The sequence below is a fragment of the Gambusia affinis genome, linkage group LG19, assembly GCF_019740435.1.
Source record: "Gambusia affinis linkage group LG19, SWU_Gaff_1.0, whole genome shotgun sequence".
NCBI lineage: Eukaryota > Metazoa > Chordata > Actinopteri > Cyprinodontiformes > Poeciliidae > Gambusia > Gambusia affinis.
The window spans coordinates 7,618,807-7,637,500 of NC_057886.1; the positions used below are offsets into that span (position 1 = coordinate 7,618,807).

The following is an 18,694-nucleotide window of genomic DNA, read 5'->3' on the forward strand; positions in this document are numbered from 1 at the left end:
CTTGATATGATCACTATTAACACCGCAGTTTGCTTCAGCTTCACCATCTAAAAGAGAATCCATCATGACTGGAGGACATCTGAGTGAATCTGTCTCAAGCGCAAAAGACTTTCAACTCAAATCCTTCATGATCCACGTCAAAATCTATCAAACTCACTCATACGATGCAATGTTAAGAGCAGAAGAACAGCTTGGTTCTCTTATGAAGTCATCGATCCAAACACACAAAGCAGAAACAGCTTTTGTCCTCCTTCAGCTGCCTTTTTCAAACTAGAGTATTCTTTGCAATCCTGCACTAAAATCCACACTTCATTACACAACCGTGTTTTAATGTTGCACCTGAACTTCATATTCATAGTTTCACCCTGAGACTGACGGAAGCATGGGACTGTATGAGTTTAAATGTCACTTGTGTGTGTGTGTGTGTGTGTGTGTGTGTGTGCCCGCGCGTGCGTGTGTGTGTGTGCGTGTGAGTATGCGTGTGCGTGTTTGAGTGAGTGTGAGAGAAAGAGACGCTGTCCCCATTTAGATGAAATCACCAACATATGATTCCTGGATCAAACTGCTCAATCTCCTTTATCTGTAATCGCGGATAATCCCCATCAATGATCTAAAAAGGTATGTAATTAACACCACAAGAGTTTTGTTTTTTAAGTTCCAAACTGTTTTTGCTGTGAACTTTGATAGGAGGTCACCTGAAACCTCCCCACACCCCACAAACAGTCATCAACAAAGCCCGACCGAGTCCAGTCTGCACTCAGCCCCATCAATCAGAAGCGGTAATGTCTCTCTGCGTGAGAAAAGCTACACGTTAACAGCAACACAGAGACGAGCAGCTAGTTTAAATGCTGCAGAGTGATCTCCATCTAAAATGCATCCTGTTTCTAATAAAACAGACCCGTTCAGTTGCTTTTTTGGGGTGGCAGATCTGCAGAAGATGAGGAACGCCTGTCTCCCTCCCTTCCTTGTCCCGTTACTTTACCTTGTTAAAAGCGAAGAGCTCCTGTTTTATCTTTTCTCTTTGCGGGTCGGTGCCCTGCCGACGAAACCTGAACTTCATCATCTTCGAAGAGGGTAATGAGGAGCAGGCTCGACCGGGTGGGACGGAAGGGAAAACGCGTAGCAAGCGAGCCCGGAGTTATCAGCGGCAGGAGAGGCGCAGCGGACTATGCTAAGCTAGCTAACGGACGAGCCCATACAGGCTTTAAACGCGGGGCTACAGCTGTAGCTGCTGCTGCTGAGACAACTCTTCTCTACCCTCCTCTCCTCCCGGGGCTGTTTAGGTTACTGTGGGTTTGACCACAACCCCCTCCCTACCCCGGTTCACACGAAACTCGTCATTCTTCACCAATGACGGCAAAGAAATCTGCAAGAAACCACTCAGAAACACCCACGCGCCCGAGAAATTCGGAGAGGAGTGCTCGTTCTATGACACGGAGTACACCGACTCAGCGGCGCCGCTACAAGCGCGTATTGGAGACAGTAAAAGGTACGTTTAAAACAACAAAACTAAGCAAACCCCGGATAAGCAGCCAATGAGAGTTTAAAATCAAAACAAACAAAAAACAAAAACCACACTGAAATAATCCTGTAAGATTTACAAAAGCAGCACAAGCGGTTGTAAAATCAATGGTTAAATTAGATTTGATGCACTCAAATATTACAACTGAACTGAGACTGCTCCACCTAAATATGTTGTGTTACTGATATGAAAGTCAGAAACGAATTTAGCAAAATTATATTATCAAAAAATATAAAAGTTTAACATTTTAGGAGATTATTCAAACGATAAAAGATATATTTTCCTATTTCTCGTAAGGTTAACGATTTACAGTGAACCTTATTCGGAATTCAAGGTTCTGAATGAGTTTTATTCAACTAAACCTCGAGTTTATTTAACTAAATTTCAACTTGTTCACTAGATAACTAATGAACAAGATGAAGTTTAAAGCAGTTATCTGAGTATTTTATGAAAACGAGAACGACAATTTGGCTCTTTTATTTTGAAGAGGATTTTCAGATTATTTAGTCTTAATGGGTAGATTTTCACATCCAGATTTATTTGACCACAAAACCAAATTTTACATGTTGAAAAAAACAAGCTAAATTTAGTTGCAAAATTTTTGAAGGTGGTGAAGATTGAGTCAGCAAGCAAATTATCTCCACTGTTTGAAAGAACTGTCACTATTCAAAACTTATTTTCCCTACAACACAATGTATTCTTCACCATTGTGTCTGTTCAATTTGTGTTGTGTTTCACTGTGCCTTAAAAACTCTGAAGCATTCCAGTAAATGAAGGATTTAAATCCTTTTTTTAACTATAAATGTAAGCCTATGTAAACTGAATCATAGTGCGGTTGTAATTAAACATTTGTAAAAATAAATAAATAAAAATAAATGTTGGAAACAATTTTCCCTTCACTTAATTATATAGTAATTTATGTTTGCCTGCATAAAACACATTGAGGTTTAAGTTCAAGGGGCAAGGAGACTTTTTAAAGGCACCATAAAAATATAATTAAACACACAGAGATTATATTACAAACTTTAATGTCCAGCATTAGTCAAATACATTAATTGTAGACATTGTTATAAAATATTCAATGTACTAAAATAAATTTATTCTGTGCATACAGTTCATTAATGTGGCTTCAAACTTTATTCACCAAAATCTGGTCCTACTTAGTGCTATCTGATTAGTTATTTGCCTTTGTTTACATGGCAAAGAGGAGAAAAAGAATTGAGTTGGTTGCATTCTCCAGCTTCTATCTGCACATAAACAAGAAGAACATCTTGAATCTGATTTATGAGGCTGAATTTGAATGCATATTCAAGTCTAATGACAGACAGTGCATCATGTGAAACCATGACCATTTGTTAATGTCAAGCAAGGCAAGGTTAAACATGCAGATTATTCAATTTGCATATCTGTTTTAGTAGAATGGTAAACTGCCAGGAAAACACTTTGCACACCTACAAGAGGAACTTCTTCCTTTTGCTGAGCACAAACTCACATCTAATTTCAATAAATGCACATGCTCATCTTAGGTAAAATAAAATGAGAGTATAAAACTATCAAAATATTCAAACATTTTAGAGGTAGATAAGGTGCCCTCATGGGGCACTAAAGAAGGATTTTTGTGTCCATCCATGGTGATTTCTGTGCTATAGCAGGGTGATTTCACTTGGTGGCAAGGTGAGTCTCTTCTCTCTGAACGACAGCATGTTCTCCATGTGCATGGCAATGACTCGGCACAGCTCCAGGCCCTGGGAAATGCACAGATTGATATGGAACTTAAGACAACCCGTTACAGTGAAAGCAGATTTACTTGTGCATTATGCAATGTAATATTTGCGTACTGGCCATTGCTGCATCTTTTATGAGGACAGTTACACACCTGCTCCAGCTGCAGCTGCGTGATTCGCTGGTTGAGCAGGTCTCCGATCATAATCTCCACGTACGGGTAACTGGACCCTGAAGTTGGTCTCTGGGTGCGGGTCGACTGTACCTCCTTCAGCGGGAAACGCACCATGGCGTCCTAATCGCACACACGCAAATATGCTCACAAGTGAGCATAACAAACAAATATAAACATTTCTCAACTGGTTTTTATTTCTTTTTGCATGTGGTTTACTGTCTCCAGATGGCGCACAAAAAGCTCAGCAAGTGCCAGGAGTTGGAAATAAAAACAGTCTTTAGGGAAACAGTGTTCCCTCTGTCACATTCCTTGGATGTTTTGGTTCGGTTTTTGTTTGTGTTCAATTCCTTGTAGGTTATTTATGTTTTACGGATCTTGCCGTACTCTATTCTATTCTCCGTATTTATCATTGTCGTTAAGGTGTGGCCACATTAGTTTATTCCTTAATCTTTATTTCCAAAGTTTTTCTTCGTGTTCCATGTATTTTTCTTAGATTATTGTCAGGATGTTTCTCATGTTCCTTAATTGAATCAGATCAGCTTATTCTTTGTGAATTAGTCACCTTCCCTCAGTCTGCCTGCTTTGCCTTCCCTCACAGCTGCACCCCGTTATTAATCAACCTCCTATTTCTTGTTCAGCAATTATGTTGCCTGTCAATTTCTTCTGTCTTCATGCACCTCAGTCCATGCTCCATGTCCACTTTTGTTCATGCACAATCTGTACAATTTTATTTAATCATCAAACCTGTTAAAGTACATAATTTGAGTACCTATCCCTGCCTTGGCTCTGCCTCAACCTGGTGCTTCTTGACAACCTTGCCATACTAAACCTTGATCACTGATTTAATGAAAGTGGTGTGGTCTGATTAAAGGTTTACATAGAGTCATCATCAGCATGAATGTCATATTTATTTTCAGCTTTTAATTTCAGGATTTATTTGAACACATTTTCTGGGTAGACTGATTGACCAGTGAAGTTTTAGTAATTTACACAAATTGGGTTTTACATTTAGCAAGAAACAAAAGATCCACATGCATTTTGTAGCTATAAAAAAGGTTCTGCTACAATTCTGGCTGACATTTTGAAATGTCAAAACACAATCATAATAATGATAATAATGCACAAGAGCCTTTACTCTCATTGACTTGTCAGATATTAATTAACTAATCAGGTTGTATGATATTTTAAAACTAAGAATAGGTTTTTCTGGCCTACTTTTGTTAAATACCTGGCACCATTTGGACTCCATACAAAATAAACACAAGTACACAACTTCACCAGCAGAGGGGGCTATTTGACTTTTATTTAAAGTAACTTGGTAAAAAAAAAAAGTATTAACTCCTTAAAAGCTCTAATAAGCAGTCATCACATTACTACACTCACCCAACTTTGTAATGTAAAGCATGGATTTTCATTTTGTGGATGCCTGACTGTCATTGTGGATGTGCTAGCCTTTTACTCACATGGGTGTCCTTGTTAAGAAAGTGCAGTCCGTTCAGGTTCACTGCCAGGATGCAGGGCGCCTGGATAGATGAAGAGCTCAAACTCTGTATGTAGAAGAACGAGCAGCCAAACATGGGGAAGGCACTGACCAGACCTGAAGAGAAACACGCAAACAACTCTCTTTATACAACCAGCCACATAAAAAAATTATATTAATTTTCTTATAAAAAATCCATCTGATGTACATTTCAACTGTTGAGTTAGTTTCTGATCTAAGATGAAATAGTCAACAATATAAGAGCCAATCTACTGTCTCTTAGGCATTCATTTTAACCCTTTCATGCATGAATTATGATCTTTTGTCAGGATTTTTTCCCAATTTTTTATATTTTCTTAAGGCATAAAAAAAAGGTAGGAAAAGAAATTTTGTAAAAAAAAAAATTTGCAAAGATTTTTTTTTTTTAGCTGATCAATCGTAATTTTCTCCAAATACAAGGTTGTTAATTGAAAAATACGTCATTAGCATTGTTCTTTAGGGGTTATCTAATGTCACAATATTTTCTTTACATGCAAGAGTCGTCTACAGTAGAAAGAAGGACATGCGTTTTTGTCCGTCAGCCATATTGGATTTAACAAAAATTATTTCTTGCATTTGCAGCAGATGGCCAATAGTTGATAGTGTGTTTTATGATGCATTAGTGTCCATTTTAGTGGTTTGTGTGCATTCATAATATAAAAATCCACAAGAAGCACAAGAAAATGGCTTTTAGATAGCTGTCCACTGCAGTGACCACTGTGCATGAAAGGGTTAATGTTAAAGGTGTTGGACAAAGTCTTACCCAGGAACTGTGCACGGGCCTGGTGTGGGTTTAAAGGCTGGACGTACTGCATGTGCTGCGTCACCATGTTCAGCCATTGTTGGGAGCCCTGTTTGCTGTAGAACTGTGAGGGGACACATTCCTGCACCTCGCGGCTAGATACACACAAAAACACTCAGTGGGTTTTATTAGATTACATGTGTCTGGATATGTGAAGACAGCCTCGGGATAACAAGATGCCGTGCATTAGTTTGCTTATTTTTATTCTTTAGTTTATGCAGAAGAAAGTGAGCCATGCTTGAAAACAAAATCGGGAGAATATATTTACAGCGTGGGCAGGTAGATGGCGTCCTTGGCACGATGCTGTAGGGCGCCCAGCCTGGCAATCTGTTGCATATGCTGGTCACTGGGCTTACCTTGAGGAACTACACCCAGCAAAGCCTTCAGGTAGTCTGGTAAGACCTGGAAAAATTACAGAACTGGGTGGAAGGCAGTCTCCACAAGGTACAGAAATATTATCTACTACCAATATTGTGCTACATGAAGCATATTAATAACTGCTGTTTGTTGTTTTTCGGGTAAGGAGCTTTATCTCTTAGGGATCAGTAGCTGCTGCATACATGCACAGTTTCCAATATCATGCAGATGCCCCTTTGTGAGCACTTGTTATGTATGCTTCCATCCTCCCTTTAAAGTGAAGAATAATAGATTCTGCTTCGTTCAGTTGTTACCTTGTATGAGCCTGCTGAAGGCAGGGAGAAAGGCCAGCTCAGGTTTTATAGGTACGGCAGAGAGGAGCAAGCAAATGAAGCCATTGCTAGATAGTTTCTAACTTTTCTTTCAGTCCGTCAGACATTTATGTTTGGTGTTTCAGTCATTCGTACTTGTTTAAACAGAAACCGGGTGAGACCAATAGGTAGAATGGGGCCTTGTCTGCAGCAATGCTGAGCCAGAAAGCGAAGATTTACTGGTTTGTCTACATTCCTGCCCCCAACTAATGGTCATGAGACATAAATCTTGACCAAAAAAAGATCCCGAAACAAGAGGCAGAAACAAGTTTCCTCCACTTTCCTTCTCCTAAAGGAAGACTAAAGGATTTTGGAATAGTGCTGCTGCTCCTCCAGTCATTTAAACTGGTTTGGGTATCTATTCATCTCTTCTGAAACCCCTTGAGATCCTGCAGAGTGAGCTGGCCAGGATCATTCAGGAGAGAAAACGTCTCTGGGTAACTTGTAACTTTGTGACCAGATGGCTAGAGGGCTGTTGAGCCGCTGCTCAGCTTAAACGACAGTGCTGTACCTGGTTGTAGTGCATGGTGACGTAAAGCTCATTGTCAAGTTTAAGAGCCAGACTCCATACGACCCTTCTAAACCACAGACTGTAGTTGGCATCCACTGGCTCGGCCTCTGTGGCGATGTCCAAGATGTACTCACGCTTGTTCAGGGGACGCACGTTCTGACCTGCACAAGAGAGCAGCACCGCTATCAGATCTTATGTAGCTGCATAATGCAAAGTGTTGAGATTTTCAAGCTCCCCTACAGCAAAACCTCCACACTTTACCTCTGTGTGTCACCAGAAAGACTGCATATTCGTCCAACGCCTCCAGTCTTTGTAGTCCCATTTCTGAGCAGAGCTCCTCAATCGCGTCCAACGCAACCTGACGTAAATAAGTTTGTTAACATCCATCCTTCCTCACAGATTTAGCACGCCTGTTGTTTTTTTCCTACTTTTACACAACTATTTCTCACTTGGTCGGAATAGGCCGCATGCAGTCGTAGTGTTTAACATTTATAGTTCATTTACAGCTAGTGTCACTGGTCCTCTTTGAATCTGAGTCACACTTACAGAGCATGTTTTGATTTTCAAGTGCCTTTCAATCCCACCCGGAAGCAGGAAAAGTTGTCTCTTTGAGCTGCGCCCAGCCTACACGCACAACCGAGAGCAAAAAAAATAAAAATCAGAAAACGCATCCACATAACCAAACAACTGTCATGAGTGAGCCCTCGATAGCCCTCTGTCGTGTATTTAAACAAAGCACTTAAAACTACAAATATGAACTTTTCCGAGCAGGATTAGAACAAATCTGTCAAAACAAATCTTCCCAAACAGAGTTCACGTTTTCTGATTGTGCCGTGTGTTACTGCAGACACTGTGCAAATTGTTTGACTGCGAGTTTCTGTTGCTCAACGCTCGGCAAATTCAGACGGGCCCTATCAGTTTCACTGATACCATTTTATTTGGAAGAGAATGAACTGTGACAAATCTCCATGGCCTAAAGCAATGTTTTTGTTTCCAACAGGTTGGAGAGGTTCGAGTAGATCACCAAAGCAGTCATCGTTAAATCTTTACGAACAATAAAATAATCATACATTGTTTTCAAATCAGAGAAATTGGTCTTTTTTTAATAACATCATGGAGCAGATTTGTTAATTGATCAATGACTTTGTTTCTTTGAGTGTACGTACGCTTTAAACATCAAATAACTATCTAAAGTTATTTGATAGTTGAATGAATGTAGATCAAATGTACTAATTAATGTAATTCGTAAATAGATTCAAGGCAAATAGAAATATCAAAACCAAAGACGTCAGTATATTCTGTTGGATTTTTATGTGCTAGACCAAGACAAAGTAGCAAATTGTGAAGAGGAATAAACTATATCTTTACAAAAATAAAAGTGTGTATTTGTATTGAGCATTTTTACGTCAATAAAAACGCAGTGCAGACCTACTGCCTTTAGAATTAATGTAATTCGTAAATAGATTCAGCTTTTCTTCAGTTTATTCTCAGTATAAATCCAGTTGCTCTGTGAAGGTCTCACATCGTGAAGCGCGGCATACAGGCCAGGCTCAAAGCTTCACGTAGTGATCTAAAAATCCACAGGTGTTTGTATTTTTTTTGGTTCTCACTTGTATTTTCATTTGGATTGTTTATTATCGTGATTAAAGTCGTTCCGTTTTCCCTGATCTGTTTCTTCTTCAGCTGCACTGCATTCCTCCGATTAGTCACACCTGATTCCCATGCCACTCATGAACTCTCCCAGTAGTATAAAGTCTCTTTGTTTCCTTCCCTCCCTGTCAGATTCTTTGTTTATTGTAGGCTGTTTGTCATTGCCTTTCTCTTCAATGCTAGCTCTACTCTTGCCACCTGCCAGCTCTGCATTTGCTTTACAGCGTTGAGTTCAATTCCTTTGTTTTCGTAAGTCATTTTATTTGTCAAATCCCACCGACTCTGTCTGCCACTGGCCTCTCTACATTTGGCTCTTAATACAACATTAAACATAATCCTCCCAAACTTTATATAGGTGCACCTAAACTCATAGGCTGGGCAATGGACCACTAATCAGCAACTTCTGGGCCTCAACCCACAAAATGGTTGGTATGTTTGGCAAAAGACACAATCTACAGATTGTCTTCAACTCCTATAGTAAAACACGGTGGTGGAAGTATGACACTTTGGGGATCCTTTTTGATCAGCAGTGGTGTGAAAGCTGGTGAGCTACGTAGGTAAAGAAGAATCACTTATTTCCACTTTACAGATATCTGCTACTTTGTGTTGGTCAATCCAAAAATAATACGATAACTTCTGTGTCATTATAGTACAAAACCTTATAGCAAAAAAAAGACCATGCACTAACAACTATCGGTATTTTGGATAAAACCGAACTTCAAATTTGAGTCGTTTATATTTTAACTTATTCAGCCATATTAGTTCCAATGTGATAGTTGTTTTCTCTTTATCTCAGTGCTACTTTCCTCAGTCTAACAAATATAGCAATATATATAGATCCAAGGATAATCGACAAGGAAATAAAACAACTAACCAGTATTGCCTTGATCTCCATACTGTTAGGATACTGAATACGTCCTCCATATTGGAATGTCTTCTTCAGATTCTCCTGACAAGCCTTGGCGATACCTGTCAAATTAAACCAGCAGGTAGTAAACAGTTTAATACAGAACTATGACAAACCTCAGTCTGTTGGCGAAGAACTGATCACAGTGACAACACTGGGAATGGTTCACAACCTATAAAGACCGGCGCCAGGTCTCCTGGACCTCTGTGATCCCTCAAAGGCTGCTGGATCGTAGCCAAGCTGGAAAACTCTGCTGCAGTGGGACGCCAGGTCTGACCCTACTGAGCTCATTAAGCAAGTCAAAAAAAAAATGTTTCCCCTCTGCTTTTCCAGGACTGTGTCCAGAATTCCCTCACCACAGGTAACATGTTTGTATGGCATCTGCTCTGTGCAAGTATCTATGTTTTGTTTTTCTTTAAACGGGAGGTTTCTGCAGCCCCATCGTCAGTTTCTGTCTCATTATGAAAGGACGGACATAACAAGGACTTTCTTCAGCTTATTTTTGCATCATCAGGTGACTGGTGTTTCTTTACAGAGCACGCAATTCTGTGCAATAATTTCAAAATGGTGTAGCGCTCTGTGTGCATTTTTCAGAGAACACAGTCAGAAAGAAACACTGGCTCAACCTCCACATCCTTTAATCACCCCGGGCTGATCTCATGCATCATTAGCCCTATGATCCCCTTCTTTCCTTTTACTCATCCCTGTTCAGCTCTTAATATGATTTGTCAATGTGATAAAATCAGTGCACATTGGCTCCCCAGCTTGAAAAAAATAATTACTTGTCTTGGTCTCTCTGCGATCAAGGGTGTGTGCGCCTCCCCGCTAGAAGCCAAGGCATTCCAATCTCTAAGTGCAAGGCTCTGCGCCTTTTTATATTGAGGTTGTGAATTCTGTGTTTCAGCTGTTTGGCTAGATCCCTTTGGCTGCACCTGGAGCAGAGGCAGAACTGGACGTGTTTTTGTCTTTGCAAAAACATTTCAATAAAGTTCTTTGAGAAATGTCAGTCAGGTCAGTGAGGTTGGCATGTAGACAAGCATTCTCCAGATGTTTGGATGGCCGACCATGGAGGTTCACTCCAACCACATGTAAAAGTACCTGCTTTTACATGTGGTCCTCTGTGGTACTGATATCCTGTCATCCATTTAATGAGCCGCCACAAGCATATCACAGCAGAGAGATGCTTTAATCGTCGAAAACGTCTGGCAGTTTTCATGGAAATGGAGTCTACTGTATCTTTAGTTCATACCTGCTACCTCTCCAAGTTTCTATGGAGATCGTCCATGTTGTGGTAAATTTTCAGCATCTTAGTGCAGTCTTTTAGCCTGATGTGATGGAACATGAATTTATTAGTCGCGTACCTTGGTATGGCATCCCAGGGCTGTCGCAGGCATCCTGCAGGAACGTCAGCAGGAACGGCTTCATGACGTCGGAGCAGCGATGAAAAGCTGTTAGGATGTACAGCAGCCTCCATCCTCTCTGGCAGCTATCCCTGCAGGAAACACACACATACTTATAGCTACTCAATCACCCCGTCTCTGAGGGCAACCTGTGAGGACTGGAGGTCTTACTGTTTGGAACTGGTGTTGTTAGTGACCTGCTTCATCACTTGGCAGTAGGCTTCGTCCTTTATCAGACCGTGGTCGCTACTTAACTGCAGTGATCAATGAATATATAAATGATGCTAAAAAAAAACAAAAAAACAAAAAAACGCTCCTAAATGCAGTTTATTGAGACTTTATTACAACAAAAATGATACCTTTAGTATAGCAGCCACCAGGTCCTGCTCAGTCTGGCCTTTCATTGGAAAATCTCCCATAAACTTCATCACAGCTGGGTGAAAAAATAATAAAACTTTATTTACAAAGCACTAGTGAGAAAAATAATAAAAATAATCTAAACTGCTTCACAAATGATGTAGATTTGCATCATGACTGAATCCAAATGATTCCAAGTCCTGAATGGCTTGGATGATTCAGGACTGGATCATCCGAGCGTGATCCAATCACACTTGGATGATTTTGTCAGACGCCTGGCAGCAGCGCCGTGAATGGTTTTGCTAAGACATGTAACATAATCACAGTAACGCGAACATTATGAAACAAAAACATGGGTAATTATTTCAAATTCATGATGTGACACAGTGGATGCAATCCTGGGAATAGTCTTGAAACTATAAAAACACAAATGAACTAGAGACGCTACACATGTGTATCTCAACTTTAATCATAATTTAAAGTTTATTCCAAGGTTCCCAGCAGATTTCTATCACTCCAGTCAGTTCTGTTCTTACCTATAGAGATATCAGCAGCCACTCTGTTCATCCCGCTGTCAGAGAAGTCAATCAGAGACTCATGGACTGGAGACTAAAAACAAAACATGGAGAAATGTGCCGATGATCAACTACTATTAGCAATACAAGCTAATAATAACCCATATATTTTTGTGTATTTTGAACTTTCAAACATTGTGGCAACATCTTCACTGGGACAACCTGTAGAGTACTGTGTTTATGACTAATTTCATGAGATACATAATGTAGGAAGTGCAAATAAACCATGTTTTGTAAATAGGGAGGCCTTATTGAATTTTGCGATTGGGGAAGCTGCGTAAAAGTTGGACTTTATTTTACCTTCTGAGTAAAAATGAAGTGCATAATAAACCACATCCTTCAACCAGTCATTCAGGACCAATGGATGATCCTTTTCCTTCCTTATCTGTTTGATATAACGCAACAAACTGCACAAGTGTAAACATAAGTGTGAGCTTGAGCAGGCTCAGTGGAATCACCTTGGAGAATTTGACCATATCAGCAGGATCTCTGGCCTCCTTCCCTTTTTTGGCTTTCTGGTCACTGTGGGGGATAAACAACAGAACAGTCGGTCATGTTTATTTATCAGATGTAAAATTGGGGCTTGATTCTGGCTCTGTTTTGGCTGAACATGTGTTGGAGTTCATCTGCCTGACCTCCTGTTCCTCTGGGCTTCTCTGAAGTACTTCTTGGCAAACTCCGTCATTAAATACTGATTGCTGTGCAAAGGCAAATCATCCATTTCCACACTCCAGCTGTCCCCATACATCTCGTTCACGACCTGACACACACAGAAAAATAAATCAGAATTTTAACCCAAAAGTGTATTTTTGCACTGCAATTTGGGAGTGTAATCTGAGGACAGATCCCTAGTCTGCACCTCTGTGGAGAGCTCGAGCTCATGGGCGGCTACAGCCGAGCCCATCGCCACAGCAACGGCAGCTGATGCGGCAACCCGTCCGTGCCTGTCGCGGGGCTCCGCCCGCTCCGCTGGCAGGAAGAGGAAGTCAGGAGCAGCTACAGGACGGACGTAATCGCTGGGAAACACACCGGACCGTCCAAAAACAGCCCCGAAACGCCAACCTGTTTCATTCGGAAACATGAAATATATATTTAAAGTCTCCCCGCAGCAAACAGGGTCACATCAAACGAGCAAAAGGAACAGGAATGAATTCACCTTTTAGGAAAAAAATCCAATAAATTTGATTTAAAAAATTTTTGAAATGGAAAACTAGAAGAGCAAAACAGGTCATGTGATAGCCGAAAATGTATTCACCAAACACACACAGGAAAGACCCACCAAACTCTGGAGTGTCCCTCTTCAGCTCCTCCAGAAGCATGACAGTTTTCCTCACAATGCAGCCATATTGCTTTCCTGCCCACAAATCCACACGCAAACAATGATGACGACGTATTTTGTTGCAAACAGAATTAAATAGAAATGATATATCAGGTTAAAACAAAAAGCACAAAGAACATGCGATGCAACCAGACTGTTTTATATTTGTTCTTGTGTCTACACCAAGTTTCTCACCAGATTCCAGCCCATCCATGTGCTGCAGCCGGATGATGTCGCCTTTATGGAAGCTGAGGTGATTCCTGTTCTCAGTGATGTAATTCCTCACTGCCACCATGTACTCAGAGTCCTGAGAAATTGCACACGGTTAGCTTTACTAATTAGGTTACGTCAGAGAGGTGAGGGGTTGAGTAAAAGTGCATTTGATATTTGAAAATCCTTCCGCTTTACAATTATGCACTACCAATAAAAAAACATCGAACAACCATGTCAGTCCATCGGAAATAGCGCTACTAGTTCAAAGAGAGAAAGAACGCAAACTCAAAAGGCAGACATGCAGAACAGCGAGTGAGCGGTGGAAAACGTCTCTCTGACCTTCTTGAGCTCCGTGAGGAAGTAGTCGATCATATGTTTGACCTGCGGCGCTTTGGCAGAGAACAGAATCAGCTTCTCGTTGGTCAAGTTGAACTCCAGCATGTTCTTCGACGGGATAGACACAAACAGGATGTCCGAGTAGCTGCACAGGGAGTCAAAGGTCAGGAAGTCAGGTTAACGTCAAAGCAGGTCAGGATTCTTCTTAAGTGGTCTAAGTTTTATATTTCATTGCTTAGAACTGCTTCAAACATATCTGTAGTGCGCCGTAGGAAAACTCCGATGCAATAAACATGATCTACTCAAGACCAAGTACTGAAATTATTTCAACTGTTTATTACTGAAGAAGCCAGAATGGCAAGTACACGCATTCATAGATCTTCAGTGTGGAAGTGCTGCTAATAAATGCATTGATTTCTAATCAGAAGGTGACAGCATGTTTATAAAAACAGTAGTGTTGGTAGTTTCTGGGCCTAGAGCCCACAGGCACACAATGTCAAGAGGAAAAGACAACAGAAATGACATTAAAGTACCACCCGTTGCAGGCTATTAATCTGGGAATGTTTATAAGGCTATGTCTGAAAGGCAACCTGTCTCAATTAAATTTTTCATTTGCACTGTTTTGCCAATATTATTCTATTTTACAGATTGTGATTTACCTGGTTTTGCAGTGATAATTATATATATGATGTTTTATGGTTGTGCTTTTTGGACAGGTGAGACCAAAACAGAGATATTTGACCACGTTTGGTGAAAACCAAATACGTTCATTTGGCGCAGACATGCATTAATCATCAAACACAATGGTGGCAATGCAATGATTTTATATTTTACAGCAACGGGATTTGGGAACCGTGCAGTTAATGTGTAAACTAAAAGGTTCCAGAGTCAAACATCGGTCTGACTGCCCAAACCACATCCTGCTAACAGTGAAGTAATGTTACATTCAAAAAGAACAAAGAAGTTTTATGTTAAAAAAACTTCTTGACCTTATGAGAAATTGATGAAGACTTACAAAAAAACCCACTAAAATATTTCTGATGAGGGAGTTCCGACAAGGTGCTAAATCATAGTTTGTACATTTAGTCAGTGAATAATAATAGTTTAGAATCAGGTTTGCGTTTATGTACACAAATCTGTGTGCATGCAGCTGAATTTTTTTTAATAGTTTTTCCACTTGGAAAAAAAGCAAGTAAGTTTTATTGTGCATTGATGGAAAAAATCCTAGAATTGGAAAAATGATGTGCTTTTCTTTTTCACTAAATCCTGAAAACCTGCAGAAGAAGAACATTCCCTGCGATACTTTAACTTAGGACCCACCCAGCTGTCCCTTAGGACAGAAGATCAGTTTGTACTGACCCACATTATTTCCTTCCAGCTCTCCTCCAGAGTCATGAGGACCATAGATTATCGCAATGCACTCGTAACATTTGTAATGTACAGGTAAAAACGAGGACATGACCTGCAGTGTTAGCAGCATTGGTTGGATTATACTGTAATTTACAGCTTAGGTGTGGCTGATGCTTTAATGCAACAGCTGTTTCTTGCAAACCTTTGCAAATTTCAATCACTAATCTAAAATTTAAGTTCACCTGTAAGGCCTCAGCACCCTGAAGTAGTCTGAAGCGGTCGAGCCGCTCTTCACCAGCTTCAGCAGCTTGATGCCTTTATGCGACACGGACAAGACCTGCACTCCCGTTCCCACGCTGCCCTGAAAAGCACACACACGCAATACATGCAACTGCGGTCCGATACTCGTACGGGCCAAAAGAAGGAGGGACGCAGACTTGGGGAACTCACAGAGGCGGGGAAGAGGCGGGAGAAGTAGATCTCCCAAGAGTCTTTGGCCATGGCCACCGCTTTTTTCTTTACGCTTTCGTCATGCGTTCCTGAAGCCTGATCCACCTTGTTCTCCACTGTTAAAAAGAAGATGGGCTCTTCAAAGTTTCATCCGAAGACCCGCAGCGGAAATGCTTGAAATGTGTTTGATCTTTATTTTGTTAGTTTTTGTTTACCGAAAAGGTCTTTCATCTTCTGTCTCTCTTCCTGAGTGATGCGGACACAGGCTTCGGAGAAGGTATCATGTACGATCTGCAAAAGAGAGACAAAAAACATGCACTACCTTGCAAAGATCAGCACGTTTAGCTGTAGAGAGACGGTGTTTGTTTTCTTCCACATGTAGATCTAAAAGCTTAGTTATGACCGTATCACCTTCTCTGACATGTTTATGGTGTCCACTACAAAGCTTGTGTCAAGCTGTCAAATACTCTCGAGTACTGGATTAAATAACACTCTTTTGTTATTTTAGAACTAATCCTGCACAACTTCATCCCTGACCTGAGTAATTACTTAAAAATAAACAAATCCGTCATCGGCAAGAGTTTCTTGTTGCAGTGCCAAGGAGGCAGATCAAGGCCTATCTCCAGCGGTCGTCGGTCGAGCAAATGGAGGCCGTTCTGCACGGGTCCATCACAGAGCAATGCAGAAACACGCATGACAAAAAAACAACAAATACACTAAATTATAACCAAAAGCAATTTGGAGTAACCATTTGGACTTTGGGAATAAATAAGAGTACCTGGAGAGAACTCATGCATGCACAGGGAGAGCATGCAAACTCCATGCAGAAAAAGACACGGCCATGGATTTGGACGCAGAACCTTCTTTCTGCAAGGGAACAGGCCTAACCACTGCTCCATCTCTGGTTATTTATTATTAATAATTTGTGATTCTTCAATATCCCACATCTCACTAAAGTATCACACGAGCCTGTTTCAATTTGAAATTAAACTTAAACAGTTACGCAGATATATTGTGACAAAAGAACTGACATATTGTCTGTTAATGTTCACAAATTCCTCTGACCAACCTGTCTGAAAATTAGGTCCAGGATCAGAGGGTTATTCAAGTTCTCTTTAGGGTAGAAAACCTGCATCAAGACAAAAAATAATGACAGTAAGAAAAGTAAATATGACAGAGATAAAAAATGTAGTATTAAGTGTTCATTATTCCCATCTCTCAAAGCATTTAGTCATAATGCAAATAAATTGAGAGGAGAAACGATCTTGAACCCACCTCCTTCCTCATGAAGAGTTTCCATGGGACATTGGAGTAGGTGTAATACTCATCACTGGTTCTGCTATGGAGTTGAGTCTGAATATTCTCCTCTTCCACTGGTAAATCTCTAGAGACTGGAGAGACGCATTAATGAAGTCCAACCAGACTTCCTCTTTACGTAAAACTCTGCGAGCGTAAAATGTGCAGCATATTTTTCCTGTTTATTTCAACGTCTAGTTTTTGGAAAAGCTCACCTGGAGGATGGGACGGGATCATGATGGAGCTGGCTGCAGACTCTGCAGGTTGAGGCTTGGCTACCTTGACAGCTTTTACTTTTTCCTCTTCCTTGGGTTGGGAGGGCGGAGGCTTCTTCTGTGACTGAGCATCAGGAAATGACAAGCAGCAGCTAGTTGGTGTTCGAGTAGATTAGGCCCCCTTCACACCAGATTATGGTTCCCGAAACTTCTACAATCATCCTAACTTTGCTCAACCGCAGCAAAGTTGGAAAATCTCTTTCAGTGACAATCATAATACTGCCACCCTCTTAGTACTTGACAATTCCAAATATTTTTTCCCACCGCCGTTTATTCTGTATCCTCCCACAGGTGGTATACAACCACAGGTGCCACATCTACATTAATGTTTCCTTACACTTGTTACAATCTATAGCTTTCTCTATGGAGGATCCTGCACATCCACTAATCCTCCTGACTGCCGGGGAGGAAATCCCATCATTGCTTTCTTCTACCATCGGCCCGCAGTTGAAAGAGGATTCTGTGTGGAGCAATCTGTACCACTACGCATGCGATCCTCTGCTGGCTGTAGCTATAGGATGCTGCTGTCAGAAAGTATCAGGTACGCAAATCTGTTTCTGTTTGCTGATCACTGAGAACAAAACACAGCTAGGCTTTTAAACTTGAATTTTGGTTTTATCCATCCATCCATCCATTTTCTGTTCACCCTTCTTCCCTAATGGGGTCGGGAGGGTTGCTGGTGCCTATCCCGAGCTAACGTTCCGGGCGAGAGGCAGGGTTCACCCTGGACAGGTCGCCAGTCTGTCGCAGATTTTGGTTTTTATTTTTGATAAAATATAACGCTATAAACCCCATGTGTTGCCAGCAGCATTTTATCTGGTAAACAGGGCACTTTTTGTATTTAAACTACATCCTTAAAAACTCACAACTTTCTTTGGTACAACCAAGCCCATGTGCAATTTGGAGGCGTGAGTGCATCTTGCCTGCTGGAAGTCTAGGATGCTCCCATTTTTATGGGCAAAGGGCATTTTTTTTGCTATGACAAGCATTTGGTATGATATCTGTTGTAGCTACCTGGTGAGGTCGTTTATGTTGTAGTAGGACCAGATGCCCAACACAATGGCCACAGCATTGCAAAAAAGAAGTTAGACATCTGCCAGCATTGTAGCTAGTCCTGCAATAGATTCTCTTGCGACCAAGCCAGGGAGATACATGCTAACCCCACAGGAACGATATGCAGCCACTACCATGCTGCCCTATGCTGCACCCAGGGCTCTGATGTGCCGACACCATGACGATAAAGCTGCCCTGGAAATGTCACACCCTAATATGGAACCCCAAAGATGTCATCAATACGCTCCAGAGATTGTCCATGTTCTTGCTAACTTTTAATACCTTGCTGTAGAGTTAATCTTGTACAAAATGTTCTAGGGGTTGCGATTTACCGGTTGCGGGGGATTTGCCATTTGATCTTTCAGGATCTCCATGGCTTCATCATGAGGGTCAGGTTTCTTGGCAAACTTCTTCCCGTCACTTTTCCTGCATGCACAAGAAAATAGCGGTGAATAGATACCAGATTATCATACACTTTCTTTATATATACTAAAAAAAAATCCCTCAGCTACACACTGTTTTTAGATCAGACAGA

The 18,694-nt window shown here is 40.9% G+C and overlaps 2 protein-coding genes across 2 annotated transcripts in view; both read right to left on the reverse strand.

Moving 5' to 3' along the window:
* The window catches only part of llgl1 (LLGL scribble cell polarity complex component 1), a 37,317-nt gene extending 35,850 nt beyond the window's left edge, over nucleotides 1-1,467 (reverse strand). The window contains exon 1 of the mRNA XM_044100771.1: nucleotides 983-1,467. Within this exon, the coding sequence (XP_043956706.1) occupies nucleotides 983-1,063 (81 nt within the window). The 5' untranslated portion in view covers nucleotides 1,064-1,467. The remainder of the gene's footprint in view (nucleotides 1-982) is intronic.
* A 1,093-nt stretch (nucleotides 1,468-2,560) lies between these two features.
* The window catches only part of myo15aa (myosin XVAa), a 44,313-nt gene continuing 28,179 nt past the window's right edge, over nucleotides 2,561-18,694 (reverse strand). Inside the window, exons 41-66 of the mRNA XM_044100770.1 lie at nucleotides 18,492-18,585; nucleotides 17,047-17,170; nucleotides 16,811-16,926; nucleotides 16,605-16,664; nucleotides 15,751-15,826; nucleotides 15,536-15,651; nucleotides 15,328-15,446; nucleotides 13,739-13,880; nucleotides 13,382-13,493; nucleotides 13,148-13,222; nucleotides 12,728-12,930; nucleotides 12,504-12,628; nucleotides 12,327-12,390; nucleotides 11,830-11,902; nucleotides 11,296-11,369; nucleotides 11,108-11,190; nucleotides 10,898-11,028; nucleotides 9,504-9,598; nucleotides 7,526-7,603; nucleotides 7,241-7,337; nucleotides 6,980-7,140; nucleotides 6,009-6,142; nucleotides 5,702-5,835; nucleotides 4,883-5,016; nucleotides 3,399-3,539; nucleotides 2,561-3,267 (exon numbers count right to left, since the gene is read on the reverse strand). Of these exons, the coding sequence (XP_043956705.1) occupies nucleotides 3,166-3,267; nucleotides 3,399-3,539; nucleotides 4,883-5,016; nucleotides 5,702-5,835; nucleotides 6,009-6,142; nucleotides 6,980-7,140; nucleotides 7,241-7,337; nucleotides 7,526-7,603; nucleotides 9,504-9,598; nucleotides 10,898-11,028; nucleotides 11,108-11,190; nucleotides 11,296-11,369; nucleotides 11,830-11,902; nucleotides 12,327-12,390; nucleotides 12,504-12,628; nucleotides 12,728-12,930; nucleotides 13,148-13,222; nucleotides 13,382-13,493; nucleotides 13,739-13,880; nucleotides 15,328-15,446; nucleotides 15,536-15,651; nucleotides 15,751-15,826; nucleotides 16,605-16,664; nucleotides 16,811-16,926; nucleotides 17,047-17,170; nucleotides 18,492-18,585 (2,863 nt within the window). The 3' untranslated portion in view covers nucleotides 2,561-3,165. The remainder of the gene's footprint in view (nucleotides 3,268-3,398; nucleotides 3,540-4,882; nucleotides 5,017-5,701; nucleotides 5,836-6,008; nucleotides 6,143-6,979; nucleotides 7,141-7,240; nucleotides 7,338-7,525; nucleotides 7,604-9,503; nucleotides 9,599-10,897; nucleotides 11,029-11,107; nucleotides 11,191-11,295; nucleotides 11,370-11,829; nucleotides 11,903-12,326; nucleotides 12,391-12,503; nucleotides 12,629-12,727; nucleotides 12,931-13,147; nucleotides 13,223-13,381; nucleotides 13,494-13,738; nucleotides 13,881-15,327; nucleotides 15,447-15,535; nucleotides 15,652-15,750; nucleotides 15,827-16,604; nucleotides 16,665-16,810; nucleotides 16,927-17,046; nucleotides 17,171-18,491; nucleotides 18,586-18,694) is intronic.